This window comes from Alosa sapidissima, chromosome 1, assembly GCF_018492685.1.
Source record: "Alosa sapidissima isolate fAloSap1 chromosome 1, fAloSap1.pri, whole genome shotgun sequence".
In the NCBI taxonomy this organism is placed as follows: domain Eukaryota; kingdom Metazoa; phylum Chordata; class Actinopteri; order Clupeiformes; family Clupeidae; genus Alosa; species Alosa sapidissima.
This window is the reverse complement of record NC_055957.1, coordinates 34,153,432-34,167,807: the sequence shown is the minus strand read 5'-3', so window position 1 is coordinate 34,167,807 and position 14,376 is coordinate 34,153,432. Positions and strand designations below refer to the sequence as shown.

Here is a 14,376-nt window from a genome sequence, read left to right as displayed (position 1 = left end):
CATTCATTCCCTCAAAGCTGTGTGTGGTGAGTTCTGGCACATAATGGCTGCCGTGCATCACCCAGGTGGGCACTACACATTGGTGGTGGTCAGTGAGGTTCCCCCTTCACTGGAAAGGCGCTGTGGGTGCATTGATAAAGCACTATATAAAGGAAAAGCGCTTTGGGTGCTTTCATAAAGCACTATATAAAGGGAATGTGATGTTGTTGTTGATTTCACTCACTAGAAGACTCCCTTCTCATGAGATCATGATCTTGCAATCATTCAACTGTAACACCTCACAGACTAATTTAGCAATTTTGTTCATTTCAGTAGGTCCAGTCAAGTAAAAAAAAAAAAAAAAAAAAGCTGTCAGGCTTCAAACAAATATAAGTGTATATTTGGACGAGCGGTTCTCTTAAGGATTCAGATTGTTTGTCCTTTAGGGGAGTCATGCTGCAGGAAACTGCTGGTTGGTTTTGGAGACGTCAATGTGACTAGGGACGTACCAGGCTTTCTTCTGCCTGTTATGACCATAGAAAGGAAATGGTCGTACAAGCTTGAGCTCATTAAAAAAGCACATGGACTGCTCTCATTTATTACATTTAACTGCTCTCCCCTCCTGTTCACATCACACTGCCCATAGCAACCTCAGTCTGTACATTTAAATATCAAAAATAAAAGCACAACCACAGAATTAGTTAAAAAAAGCTTTTTTTCCCCTCTATGGTTTTCTGAGCATGTGAGTATGTATGTCATGACAATGAGCCAATGATTTTTTTTTTTTCAATAAAAAATGTTTCCAAACAGATTTTATAAAAACATCTCGGGGAACGTTAATGCATTTATGTGTAAGAGTTATGTAAAAGATAGGAGAGACCGAGAGGGAGAGCGAGAGGAGTTGGCCTGTGCAGTGCTGACCCCAATGGTCCCCTCTCCTTGGACCTCAGGAGCCAAGTGTGGACCCCAAGGGAAGAGTGCCGCAGATGCTTGTGGTTGATTAGTGCAGGGGCTAGATATGAGGCCTGACCTTCCTCCCTGAAGGGACCGCGCTCACCTAAGGTCACCTCCTAGCAACCAATTATCTCTTTCCGCTTTCGTCCAAGGAACATTTGAAACGGTCTAACAAGTGATAGAGGGTGGTCTTCAATACGAGGTCTCAAGCACTAGCATGTGTATATACAGTGTATATATATATAGTTGTGCTCATAAGTTTACATACCCTGTACATACACATGCTAAAGTTGACTAAAAAGAGGAATAAAAAAAATAATCTTTTGAATATTCCTCTTTTTAGCCAACTTTAGCATGTGTATGTAAACTTATGAGCACTTGGTGATTGGAACACTTGGAGCTGCGCACATGCGTGCGTGTGTGTGTGTGTGTGTGTGCATGTGTGCGTATCATGCACACACCTGTGAGTTTGTCTGTTGTCACGGGCAGATGACATATTGTTGCACAGCACAGCTGTCATTAGATGCCGTGTCCTGGCGGCAGCTGTGGACGTTGCATCAATCTTCACAGCCCCGTTTCCTTGCCGCGCCTTGGACAGACGTGGAAACTGACCCTGGGCCTGCCCTTCCTGTCTGTTCTGGGGGCCTGATGTGTTTAAACCCAGTGCTTTTGGTGGGTCCTCATCGGGAATGTGTTTGACATTCCTGGCGCTGAGGAGAGGAAGAGCCCAGTTTATGTTTGGCTGTCAGATGTAGTTTGGTGTGGGCTGGCAGAGCCGGCTCCGAGTCCAGCCAGCCCCCGAGGACGGGATGGTTCTAGAAGACGCGCGCTGACCAGAGTCCAACCGCTGTTCCAGCTGCAACTGATTTGTTGTCTTTTTGGATCGTGTTTCTGTAAGCATGCATGAAGACTGCTATCAACATTGCGTGTGTGCTTTAGGGTCTGTGTGCGTGCGTGTGTGTGTGTGGGGGTGTCTAACGCATAAACCCTAAAAACTGGTTTCATTTCTCAATGTAGAAGCAAAGGAAATTCATATTTAGACTAAAATCATTCGTCATCAAATGCTCTCCCTGTTGAACTAGACTTTTCCACTTTCTGCTGTAAGAACCTCTGCATGTCCACAGTTGTTATGGGCAATAGGGAAAAAAAAGAGTGTTTGACTCTGTCGTTATTTCTTACTGATTTCATTGGTTTTGTTTCCTTACCTGCGGAGACTTTGGTTAACCCTTGTCCCACATATTCCATCCTCGTCTCTGTTGCCCTGGTGCTGCACTTTGACCTCAGGAAGCCCCGGGAAATCCATAAGGGGGGGGGCGGTTACTAAAGGATGTCGAGTGGATGTCCCAGGATTTGTCCATATGTAGAGTGTGTGTATAGGGGTGTGTGTGCTTGTGGATAAACCAGGAAGCCTGTTTTGGTTTGATGGTTGAGGAGTGGGTTTGTTTGAAGGAAACCATATTGGATACCACTGGGCATTTTCATTCTGTGCATTTGAACTGCCAGGTCACAGACTGCTAAGACCCAAATGACTCCTGTGAGCTATCTTGTACTGGAGGGGGGGGGGGGGGTGGGTGATCCTCCAGCACTCCTCTATCCTTCCATTCCTCTCCCCCTTACTGACAGCTGACCAAATCTACACCACCACTTTTTTTTATTTTATTTCTGTTTTCTGGTCAGGACTGTGCACAGGATGCATGGCTGTCCTTGCAGGTGTTGGTGGCCTGCTCACGTTGCTGTGTGTGTGTCTTGCTTTGCTCCTCCAGGTGGCGGAGGGAAGAGGAACGGCCGGAGCAAGAAATGGAAGGAGATGCTGAAGCTGCCGCACATCAGCGTGTGCGAGGAGCTGCGGGGCACCATCGGTGAGTACAAGCGAGAGCGAGAGAGTGTGTGGCTCTGCAGGCAGCGTGGCCGACCGACCGTGTGGCTTTCGGGATGAGAAGAGGGAGAGAGTGTCTGGTATTTGGTTAGCTTGCGCAAAAAGCCAGATGTTTAGACAGGCACTCTGGTGTTTGTGGTTTATGTTGGGTTCTTGTGTGTGTGTGTGTGTGTGTTTGTGTTTGTGTGTGACTCTGTGTGTGTATGTGTCTGTATGTGGTTTGTATGTGTGCTCGCTGTATAGATCATGGCAGAAGCAGTGTGTGGTTGAAGGTTAGCGGTCACAATTCTAAACCCCATTCATCAGGGATCCCCAACAAGTTGTCGGCACGGTGCGGTGCAGCGCAGCGTAGTGTGGTGTGGTGTGTGTGGTGCAGTGTGGTGTGGTGAGGCTAGCTGAATGGAGCCCGCTGACCTTGCTCCAGCATTCCTCCAGCATCAGATCAGATCCGCCCAGCACGTGAGGTAGAGGCTCCCGTCTCTGGCGAGGGCACAGCGGGCACTGAGGGTACGATTCAGAAGAAACCGATGTGGAAAACGGGAGCAAGGAATGACTCATCCTGCGAAAAATGTGAAATATGATAATAAACGTAGATTCACAAACATGCACGAGGTTGGTGGTTTTTAAGCATAGCGTACTTCTACACGTGAGCGGGCATAACAGGACTCAAGAAGGACAAGGACGACTGAGGGACCATACTGACCTGAGGGACCCTTCCCACACAGGTCTAAGGGGGGGCTCGGGATGTGTCCTCCCATATGAACTGGGTTTTTCTGCAGAAGGTTCCCTCCCCTCCCATATGAACTGGGTTCCTCTGCAAAAGGTTCCCTCCCCTCCCATATGAACTGGGTTCCTCTGCAAAAGGTTCCCTCCTCTGGAAAGGATGTTCTGCCTGGGGGAGGGGGGTGGATCTGGCCTCTGTAAAGCTCCTTGAGACCATTTCAGTGGCTAGAGGCACTACATAAATACAATTAGATTGAATTGAATAAAGGTCATGGTAGCAAAACTTAGCTGTCTCTGCCCAGTGCCCAGGCGACAGCTTTCCATGTGTGTGTGTGTGTGTGTGTATGTCTGTGTGAATGTCATATCGATTGTGTCTTGGTGTGTATTTGCATGGGTGCATTATAATGTTGCATTTTACTGTGCGTGTGTGAGTGTGTGCGCGTGTGGGTTTTGTGTGTGCGTTGAGTCAGGGAGGAAGTGCAAGCCGGAGTTCCTTCCTGTGAGTGCCTCTCCCTACCCAGCGTGTACCCCACCCCTGCAGCCTCACAGCAGGGAGGAAACCAGCCTCAGTGCCCTGCTCCGCCATTGTCTCACTGGCTAGGCTCCGTCCCGATGTGTCTGTGCCTGTGTCTGTGCCTGTGTCTGTGTCTGTGTCTCTGTTTGTGTCTGCGCTCATGTTTCATTGTTTTTACATTACATTACATTATTTCATTACATTTGGCTGACACATTTTTAGCCAAAGCGACTAACAACATGGTAAACAGTTTAAGTTTTAAAGCAATTCTCAACAATTTTAGGACAATTTAAAAAAACGGTAGAGTACAGTAAGAATAAGTGTATCAGTGAGTGCTGTTTTTAACAGTTACGTGTTAGTTCAAGACGGCTGGTAAGTGCTATGATCGGCAAGACTTGTTGTAAGTGGTGCTATGAGAGGAGATGTTCTCTAAAGAGCTGGGTCTTCAGGAGTTTTTTGAAAATGGAGAGGGATGTCCCTGCCCTTGTAGGAACTGGCAGTGTGTTCCACCAACGAGGAACAACAGATGAGAAAAGTTTGGATTGGCCTGAGCGTACAGGTGGTAGAGCTAGACGTCGTTCGTCTGAGGAGCGCAGCGGTCTGGAGGTAGCGTATGTCTGTATGAGGGCATTCAAGTAGGCAGGAGCAGAACCGGAGACTACTTTGTAGGCAAGCGTTAGAGCCTTGAATTTGATGCCGCCATAGGTAGCCAGTGTAGCTGGATGAGCAGCGGGGTAACGTGCCCTTTTGGGTTGGTTGTAGACCAGGCGCGCCGCCGCGTTCTGGATCATCTGAAGGGGTTTCACTGCGCAGGCTGGGAGACCTGTCAGGAGGGCGTTGCAGTAGTCGAGTCGTGAGATGAATATTGCCTGAACCAGAAGTTGGGTAGCATATTGAGTCAAGTAAGTCCTGATTTTCCGTATGTTGTAGAGTGCGAAACGGCATGACCGCGCGACTGAGGCAACATGATCTGAGAAGTTTAGTTGATTTAGTTGATCCTAGATTTCTTGCAGTCCTGGTAGGTGAAACAGACAGGGAGTCAAATTTGATGTTGATGTCGTGGTGTATGGTAGGTTTAGCTGGGAGGACCAGCAGTTCAGTCTTTGAGAGGTTCAGCTGGAGGTGGTGTGCCTTCATCCATGTAGCTATATCTGAGAGGCAATCCAAGATCCGTGCTGAAACCAAGGGGTCATCAGGTGGAAAGGACAGATAGAGCTGTGTGTCGTCTGCATAGCAGTGGTATGAGAAGCCATGCGAACGGATAATCTGTGTGTGTATGTGCATTCTTATGTCTGTGTGGGTCTGTGTGTGTGTGTGTGTATCTGTGTGTATGTGTCTGTATCTGTGTCTTTGTCTGTGTCTGGTGTTGTGTAGACATGTATTGAGAGAGATGTCAGATAATCCCTTGTCTTGCCCATATTTTAGTGTGTGTGTGTGTACGTGTGTGTGTGTGTGAGTCTGTCTGCCCGTCTGTCTGAGTGTCTTTATATAGAATCATGGTGTGTGTGTAGTGTACACTGGTGTTTGTGTGTAGTGTATGATCAGTGGTGTGTAGTGTACACTGGTGTGTGTGTGTAGTGTACACGTGTGTATGTGTGTGTAGTGTACATGTATGATCAGTGGTGTGTAGTGTACGTGTGTGTGTGTGTGTGTGTGTGTGTGTGTGTGTGTGTGTGTGTAGTGTATGATCAGTGGTGTATAGTGTACATTGGTGTACCTTTGTGTGTTCATGACTGTATGCGCATGACAAGTATGCACATGACTGATTGCACATCTTTCGTTCTGTTTGGTTGTATACCGAGTGTGTGTGTGCATGCCTACATGCACATGCTCATGCACATGCTCATGCCCTCCGTGTGAGTCTCGCCACAGCTGTGGGGCTCATTGGTGCACTATGAGACAGATGTTGTTTTGCAGTCAGGTCCAAATGTGTCTCCGCTCAAAACACCAGTCCTGCTACATACCTTTTCTGACGTTAACGTTAACCACTGCCACAACAGCAGCAGCAACAACAACAGCAGCAAACAAGGAAATCCCTCAAAAGCCCTCCCCCCCACCTAACTCTCTCCCTCTCTCACACACAAGCGCGCACACACACACACAAGCGCGCACACACAACCACACACACACACAACCATACACACACACACACAATCACACGGAACCTCCATCTGCCTTCCAGCCGCCCGTACATTAAGTGCATTTGCTGGAGGTTGTGGTGGGGGAGTTGCGGTGCCTTCCTGTAGGAAGGGGCTGATTGCATTAGTGCTGTGGCAGACCGGTAGTCTCCTGTGTGCATGTGTTGAGTGGGCCCCGGCCTTATTGATGCGCCTGTCAGGCCGCGCGGATGTGCACGTCCCTCCACCGCGCATTACTGTAAAGCAGGCAGCGCGGATGGCAGTGGGTGGCACGGCGTGGCGCGACGTGCCATGGTCCGGCGCGTCTCTGAGGCTCACGGAGAGATAGCCTCTCAGTCGACGTGTGAATCACTGCTTGTTCCTCTCCTTGGCCACAAACCCCGCATGTGATTTGTCAGGGTCTAATGGCACGAGTGGGTGGCGGTGGCAGCGCGTGCTTCACAGTCTCATGTTGACACAACTCTCTAAAGCTGCAGCTGACCATCATTTTCCAGGTCGATCAATCTGTCGATTATTTTCGACAGATTGATCGACGAGTACATGTTTAATCGATAAAATGCCATGACATGGTCAAAACATTTTGATGATTGTTTCCCAAAACTCAATAATATGTCCTCAAATTCCGTGCTTAGTCCAGAGTCCTGCACGGGTCCATTTTTTTTAGACCCGCCCCCGCCCGCACCCGAGAAGTTCAGCACCAGATCCGAGCCATCACCTGTGGTGATATTAAAATTAAATCCGCACCCGCCTGGACCCGTTAATATTTTGCCCGTTACCCGACCCGAGCCCGCGATAAATCACACACAAGCTAAAATCATTCAAATGAATGTGCTTTATTTTTTTTCTCGCACAATTGAAGCACGTAGGCCTAAAGGGCGACCTTCTTTTTTTTTTACATTTTGCGTCAGGGATAAACCTTACAACAACGACACAGCCCAAACCTTGCTGCATCAGAATATTATTCTACATAAAATGGACCTGTTAATGAAACAAAGAGAACAAGAAAAAAACAACCTGAGCCTGCCACTAGCCAACTTTACCTTGACTTCATCCATTGTAGCCTACTCTCTTGCACTCCAACTACGAGACGGTTATATTGTTTAATGTTTTCACACATAGATGCATCAAACAAATAATTCAAAAGTCGCAGTACTGATGTGATGGGTCAAGTGTCGTATCGTTGACTAAAACACATATTTGCGATGTGGTAATGGTAATTTAGATATACAAATATTTCACATATTTTTCAATGATGTTTTATTTCTATACTGTTTTAGTTCTCATCGTATCCGCCCGCAAGGAGTTCTTTTCCTGCCCGCATACCCGCCCGTACATTTTAGGGACGCCATAATTTACCCGTTTTAGCAACTTTTCTGCGGGTACCCATCGGGTACCCGCGGATACCCGACCCGTTGCAGGACTCTGGCTTAGTCTACCAAATATATTTAGTTTTTAGCCATAAAGGAGAATAGGTAGTTTCGTTACACTCCAGTTGCTTCCACAAACTGATCAACAATTAATTTAATTGTTGACAATTAATCTACTTTTAGATCAATTGTTGCAGCAGTACAGCTTTTACATTTGTGGAGACACCAAGCTTATCACCCAGTGTCTCCACATCATCTATAACGTCGAAAGCTGCCTGAGGTTTGCAGTCAATCTGCTGTGAAATGAGCCAGACAGTCCACGATGGTGTGTCCAGTGTCATGGTGTTGACAGACGTTGTTAATGCACGTTGCACATGTTCTTATAACATTGACTGTGGCACTTGATTAGTAACACACAGTGTCTTGGGAGATGTGAATACACATAGCCTGTGTGTGTGTGTGTGTGTCTGTCATCCTAATGAGAGTAGTTTTGCAGCATGGTTTTGCAGCACAGTGGCTGTTGGCTCATTTTAAAAATGTCTTTTTGAAGTGGCATTGGGAGGCGTTTGTTAATATGCTACATTTAACTATTGACAACTGAAGAGGGACTTGAACCATGACACTGCAGTGTTCCCACAGCACATGTTTTCACAGCATGAAACAAACTTTGAGGAGGGAAAAACAATATGATGGGGGGGGGGGGGGGGGGCAGTGAGAAATGTGCCTGGGTAGAAGAAGAAAGAGATGATGATGATGATGGATGATGGAAGGTTATGAAAAGGACATTTGTGAACGAACCTTTCAAGTAATTCAGTTCATAATACCATTCACTAGGTCTGATCTGAGCTGAAAACTCTGTTTAAAACTCCTGTTCCACACAAAACTGTCCATGGCAGTAGAATGTAGGCCTAGTGTAGTCTAATCTACGTCATTGTACAGTATCTGTAGGGTATAGGACTTGTGTAGAATATAATGCATTGCCATCCTTCTATTCGTACTGTTCTGTTTTTATTACTTTACTCTCTTTATGTTTTTTATTTTTTATTCTTATATGTTAAGTGAGTGTTGTACTTTGAGAGCACCGATTAACCAGAGTCAAATTCCTTGGCCAATAAAGCTGATTCTGATTCTGATTCTAAGGTCAGGTCATGCAAATCCAAGGTCCAGAATGGAAATGCCAGTGACTTCCTCAGCCCAACCTCTTGGTGATCATTTACAAGAGAACTCTACACAGAGACTCTACACAGATCTAAGAGAGGCTGAGAAAGCTCTCTTATTTCTCCTACACCTCAGGAAAGAGACTGCACCTCATCTCCCTCTCTCCTCAATCCCTCCCATACAGGGAGCAGAGCTCTATGCCAACCACGGTCATGTTTACCATCACATCTCCCTCTCTCAACTGTCACTTCTCCTCTTTTTTCCTCTCTTCATATTTTCTCTGCAGACATACCCTACCTCTCTCTCTCTCTCTCTCTCTCTCTCTCTCTCTCTCTCTCTCTCTCTCTCTCTGTGTGTGTGTGTGTGTGAGAGAGAGTGGAGAGAGAGAGACAGAGAGAGAGACAGAGAGAGAGACAGAGAGAGAGACGGAGAGAGAGACGGAGAGAGAGAGAGAGAGAGAGAGAGACTTTGTTCTCTTTGAACTTGCCGGGTTGTTGTTCCAAGAAAGGAATTGGAGACTGGCTGACTGACTTAAGTCTTCGCCAGAAGAAGATGATGATGATGGAATGCCATACTTAAGAATCACGTTGCAAAAATGTAGGCGCCGGGATAGCAGTGCCGGCCGGCCTCGAGGTCACTGACCCCGCATACTCTTCTCTCGTCTCATTTCATTTACTCTGTCTTCAGTGAGTGACCAGTGAGCCTAGCAGTCGTGCAGTCTCAGGAAAAGCAGCATTTTGACCAGCGCTGCCGAGTTCAAGCCCAGAAACACTGAGGCGCTGCTAATGCTGCTGTTTGCCAGTCATGCTCACCAGATGGTGTCGTGACCTTTGAAAGTATTTTATGTAAATATTTGTCTCAATTTTTTTTATGAAGTTTAAACAAGAGCAGATCCCTGGGCAAAGCTCCCGGGTATTGAACGCTGACACTATGTTTGTCTCCTGCTCGCCTACAAGGTCGTTGTCAGTTTTGCAGTATAGCTACCCTATATCTACCACCCCCCACCCACCCAACCAAAATTCCCAGACCAGGGATAGGGTTGGTGCTTGGTGATCTCGAAGTGGTATTGTATTCATTATGTTGTATTTGTTGCGTACAGGGTAGAATACAGGGATCTCCTCTTCACTAATAGCAGGTGAATGGCCAGTTTGGTGCTTTAGTGGGTGTATCAGGATTGGATGGGTGGGCATGGATCAGGCGTTACGAGGCTCATCTCGCCCAGGGAACTCGTTTAACCATCAGACATCTGCCAGCACACCAGTCAGATCACTTAGCCATCACATTACGGAATTGGTTCAGGAAAAGTATCAAAGTACGGCACACTTTGCGATCATGTGTATGTGATGCACATGATATTAGCGTCTGTTTCCTGTCTGAGGTAAGTGCAGGGTTGCAGCGGAGAGCAGTGTCTGAGGTAAGTGCAGGGTTGCAGCGGAGAGCAGTGTCTGTTTCTGCAGGGGTCAGCTTCCAGAGCCGGCTCCATTTCCTCCTCTCTCCTGCCCGCTGCTCGCCAGAGCTACAGTTCCAGACCAGTGCACGGCTGGAGTGAAGCCATAGACACACACACACACACACACACACACACACACACACACACACACACACACACACACACACGCACCCCTCTCCTAATGTCATTGTCTGCCGGTCCGAATGTAAACCATTTGAATCCCATTTCCCTCATAAGAGACAGGAGACCCAGGATGTGCTCCATCAGTAGCTGATAGCATCTTGGGGCCACACACACACACACACACACACACACACACACACAGCTCACTGTTAAGCTTTCATATACAGGCACAGAAAGCTGTAGGGACGTCTCTCCCACCCTTTCAGGGCTAACTATGTGTTGTGGTAGGGCAGGGGCTTTAGAGGTCCCAGTCCAAATATGCTTCTCTGCGCTATCTGCCACGTAATGCGAGCAGGCCCCAGGCCGACGTGTGTTCTCCCCCCAGCTCTCTGTTATTCTTTCATTAGCAGTGTGAATGTCTGCCACTTTGAAAACAAAACAGGCAAAATATGCTGACACACAGAGTAAGTGCTCGACTTCACCGTAAAGGTTCCCATGCATCGTTCCCATATGTATCAGTTTTCAACACACACACACACACACACACACACAGAGAGAGAGAGAGAGAGAGAGAGAGAGAGAGACTGTAGAGCAGGAGTAAAATGAAAGAGCTGATGTGGAATGTGGATGTATGATCTAACGGCCTGGCCTACCACCTCCACTGCGTCTGTCTCTCTCTGCCCAGCGCTATTCAGATGATCTGTGTCTGTCTTACTACTTCTGAGAGCTGGGATTGGCAAACAGTGGCCATTAATCACATGAAAAGACAGTTGTGAGATATGTGGTGAGGTGTGCTACTGATGGACTTTCTCCCTCTCTGTCTTTCTCTCCTTCCAGAAAGGGATTACAGTAGCTTGTGTGAGAAGCAGCCAAGTGAGAAGCAGCCAATAGGAAGACTGCTCTTCCGCCAGTACTGCGACACCAGACTGGAGCTGAAACGCTGCATCGAGTTCCACGATGCTGTGGTGAGCTTCATTTCTCTCTCTCTCTCTCTTTCTCTTTTCTCTCTCTCTATCCTCCCATTCTCTCTCTCCCCTTGAGTGTTTTGTCTAAGTTTTATGCTCATTCATTTGTCTTGTTTAGAATGTGTCTTAAAATGTGGCTCTTTCTAGCTTGCACTGCTCCTCTTGATTCCTTGATTATGTTTTTTCTTCTCCTTCATCGTCTTTTTCTTCTTCATCCTCCTCTCCTCCTCCTACCCCACTCTGTCCTGGCCCTTGCTGGGTCCGTTTCCTGTACTGGTTCCCTGGAGGAAAATGGATTTGCGTCTGGACCCTGGCCCAGAGGCCTTCCAGAGAGCCCCCTCCCTTATTCTCCTCCACATGTGCACTCTCTTTCTCTCTCCTTCTCTCTCTCTCTCTCTCTCTCTCTCTCCCTCACTTACTCTCACACTCACACATATACACACACACACACACACACACACACACACACACACACGCCCTGCCCAAGGGGACAGCCCCCTCCCGGCCCAAGTGCTCTCCATTATGTCAAACCCACGTCAGAGTCCGAGGCCCCTGGAGGTGTCCGCACTAGGAAAATAAAATCGGCTGAGAAAGAGGAGAGCTTGTTTAATGAAACACACATTACTCAAGACCGTCATTTGCTCCCTCTCTCTCGCTCTCCCTCCCTCCCTCCCTCTCTCTCCCTCCCTCTCTCTCTCTCTCTCTCTCTCTCTCTCTCTCTCTCTCTCTCTCTCTCTCTCCCTCTCCCTCTCCCTCTCTTCCTCACTCTCACAAAAATGTATGCATACTGACAGTCCCAAAGACAGGCCACATGCATGTGTAAATCCATACTTTTGGTGTGCGTAGAGATCAGATTTTTTTTTTCTGCCCCCCCCCCCCCCCCAAAAAAAATGATGTGTTGAGAGCAGGCTGTTGATGTTTAGACTCTCTAATGTGACTATAGCCTCACTCGGTGTTGAGCCTCGCCAACATCCACAACATCTGCTGAAATGGAGTGTGGCGTTCTCCACGCCAACAGCCAGAGCTGGAAAAGTCGCTGCTCAGTATGCAAAACAAAGAAGAGAACCTTTTGGTTGGTGAGATCAACCAATGAGATCTTGATATCTTGATTAATAAGCTGGAGCTCTGCTGTTCATCCCTGCAATGCTGTAGGTCTAAGAAAGAAAGACTTTTTTTTTTTTCAGAAATGTTATGGAGTGAAGTCCCTGGGGGAAAGGATGCTTTTTTGTATTTTCAATTATTACTTGCAAGCTTTCTCTTTTGTTTGCCATCTCCACATTTATAATTTGACTGTCAGACCTTGGCGAGGTTCAGTTTGAGATCGAGTTATGATGGCTTCATCTTTATTTCTCTCGTTCTCATTGTCTCTTGCACTTTCTCCTTTTTTTTTCATCATTTTTCCATCAACTTGCAATGGCCTAGTGACCACCTCCTCAAACCTATAGTATAATACTGTGCCAACAATAACAGTACCAATGAGGAAGAGAAAGAGAGGAACACAGTAAAAGAAGAAGAATTAACAGGAGAGAGAGAGAGAGAGAGAAAGAGAGGGAGAGAGAGGGAAATAGAGATTAAATAGATAAATAAGAGAAGATATATCTGTCTAAATCGTTTATACGCATAAAGCTAATGGAGATGTCCAAGAGATTACATGAGGACCTCATGGAGAGATGACTGGTGGAGAGGAAAAAAGACAATAGAGGCCTGTGTATTTTTAGCATGATGCTAACAGTTCCACTGCCTCCTGCTCCACAGGCGGTCTATCAGCTAGCCCCGGACGAGAAGAGAAGAGACTACGGCTTGAATGTTTTAGACACATACTTTAATAATGGGGTAAGGATCACCGCCTGTCACTGACAATCACCTCACTGACACACACACACACACACACACACACACACACACACACACACACATTCACATTTTGATTGTAACACACACACACAGAGCGAGAGCAAGAAACATAAACAGTCAGACACGCTCTTTCACACAGAAATAAGTCATGCTTAGTCACCCCCACCCTACACAACGTAACACAGCCCTAAACTGGATTCATCAACAATGACCTAATGCAGATAAACCTAATACTTCATGAGTTAGTGGAGTGTTGTATATCAACAGACCTTAGACTGTCTGTTATGTGAGACTGTAACATCTCGGTTTAAAGAAGTTCACTCGAGCGTAACACTGTTTACTGAGCCATCAGTCACACGCACTGTTCTCCGCTTCGCTAGCATAGCCATCGTGGTCATGCTTTGGCAAGTGTGAGCCTGACACTGTAGGGCTGCAGTCACATGCCTGTTGTTACTATGATGGAGAGGAACCAGAGAAATAAGCACAGTGTGCTTTTTATTTGAACGTGTGTGTGTGTGTGTGTGTGTGTGTGCGTGCGTGTGTGTGTGTGTGTGTGTGTGTGTGTGTGTGTGTGCATCGACATAGTGAACACACAAAGTGCAATATATTTATATATACTGTATATAAATAAAAATAGAAAAAGTAGCAGCAATGATGTATGTGTGTGTTTGTTTGTGTGTGTGTGTGTCTGTGTGTGTTTGGTGAGTCCAAATGGCTGCCACTTATCAACATGTACTGTCTGTGTGTTGCCCTGTAGTCTGCGGCCCATCTTCCAGAAATACCTCAGGACGTGGTGGTGGCGTGCAGGGGGCGGCTAGAGGAGAGCCCCTGCAAGGATCTCTTCGAGGACTGTACTAGGTGAGTCACCTGACCTGTTGCCATGGAGACCTTCACACGTCAGGTGCCACTTGAATGGAGAAGTGGTCATGTGCGTCTGACTGTCACCTTGGAAAGCACTGTTCCAGTACAGTGGAGCTGTAGCTCACTGGGCCCGTGGTTGGAAGAGTAGCCATTTTAATGATGCTGCTTTGGATGCCAATCATCAGTCCCAATACACAGTTATCTTCTATAGGTGATCAGTCCCAATACACAGTTATCTTCTATAGGTGACGGTTATCTTCTATAGGTGATCAGTCCCAATACACAGTTATCTTCTATAGGTGATCAGTCCCAATACACAGTTATCTTCTATAGGTTACACAGTTATCTTCTATAGGTGATCAGTCCCAATACACAGGTATCTTCTATAGGTGATCAGTCCCAATACACAGTTAT

The 14,376-nt window shown here is 46.9% G+C and overlaps 1 protein-coding gene across 3 annotated transcripts in view; it reads left to right on the top strand.

Moving 5' to 3' along the window:
• grk4 (G protein-coupled receptor kinase 4) overlaps nt 1-14,376 on the top strand; it is a 75,969-nt gene that overhangs the window by 15,399 nt on the left and 46,194 nt on the right. For all 3 annotated transcript variants that reach the window (XR_006033629.1, XM_042101444.1, XM_042101431.1), the window contains exons 2-5: nt 2,697-2,792; nt 11,120-11,247; nt 13,003-13,080; nt 13,859-13,959. Coding sequence is in view for 2 of the 3 variants with exons in the window: in XM_042101444.1 (XP_041957378.1) it covers nt 2,697-2,792; nt 11,120-11,247; nt 13,003-13,080; nt 13,859-13,959 (403 nt within the window). In the remaining variant the exon portion in view is untranslated. The remainder of the gene's footprint in view (nt 1-2,696; nt 2,793-11,119; nt 11,248-13,002; nt 13,081-13,858; nt 13,960-14,376) is intronic.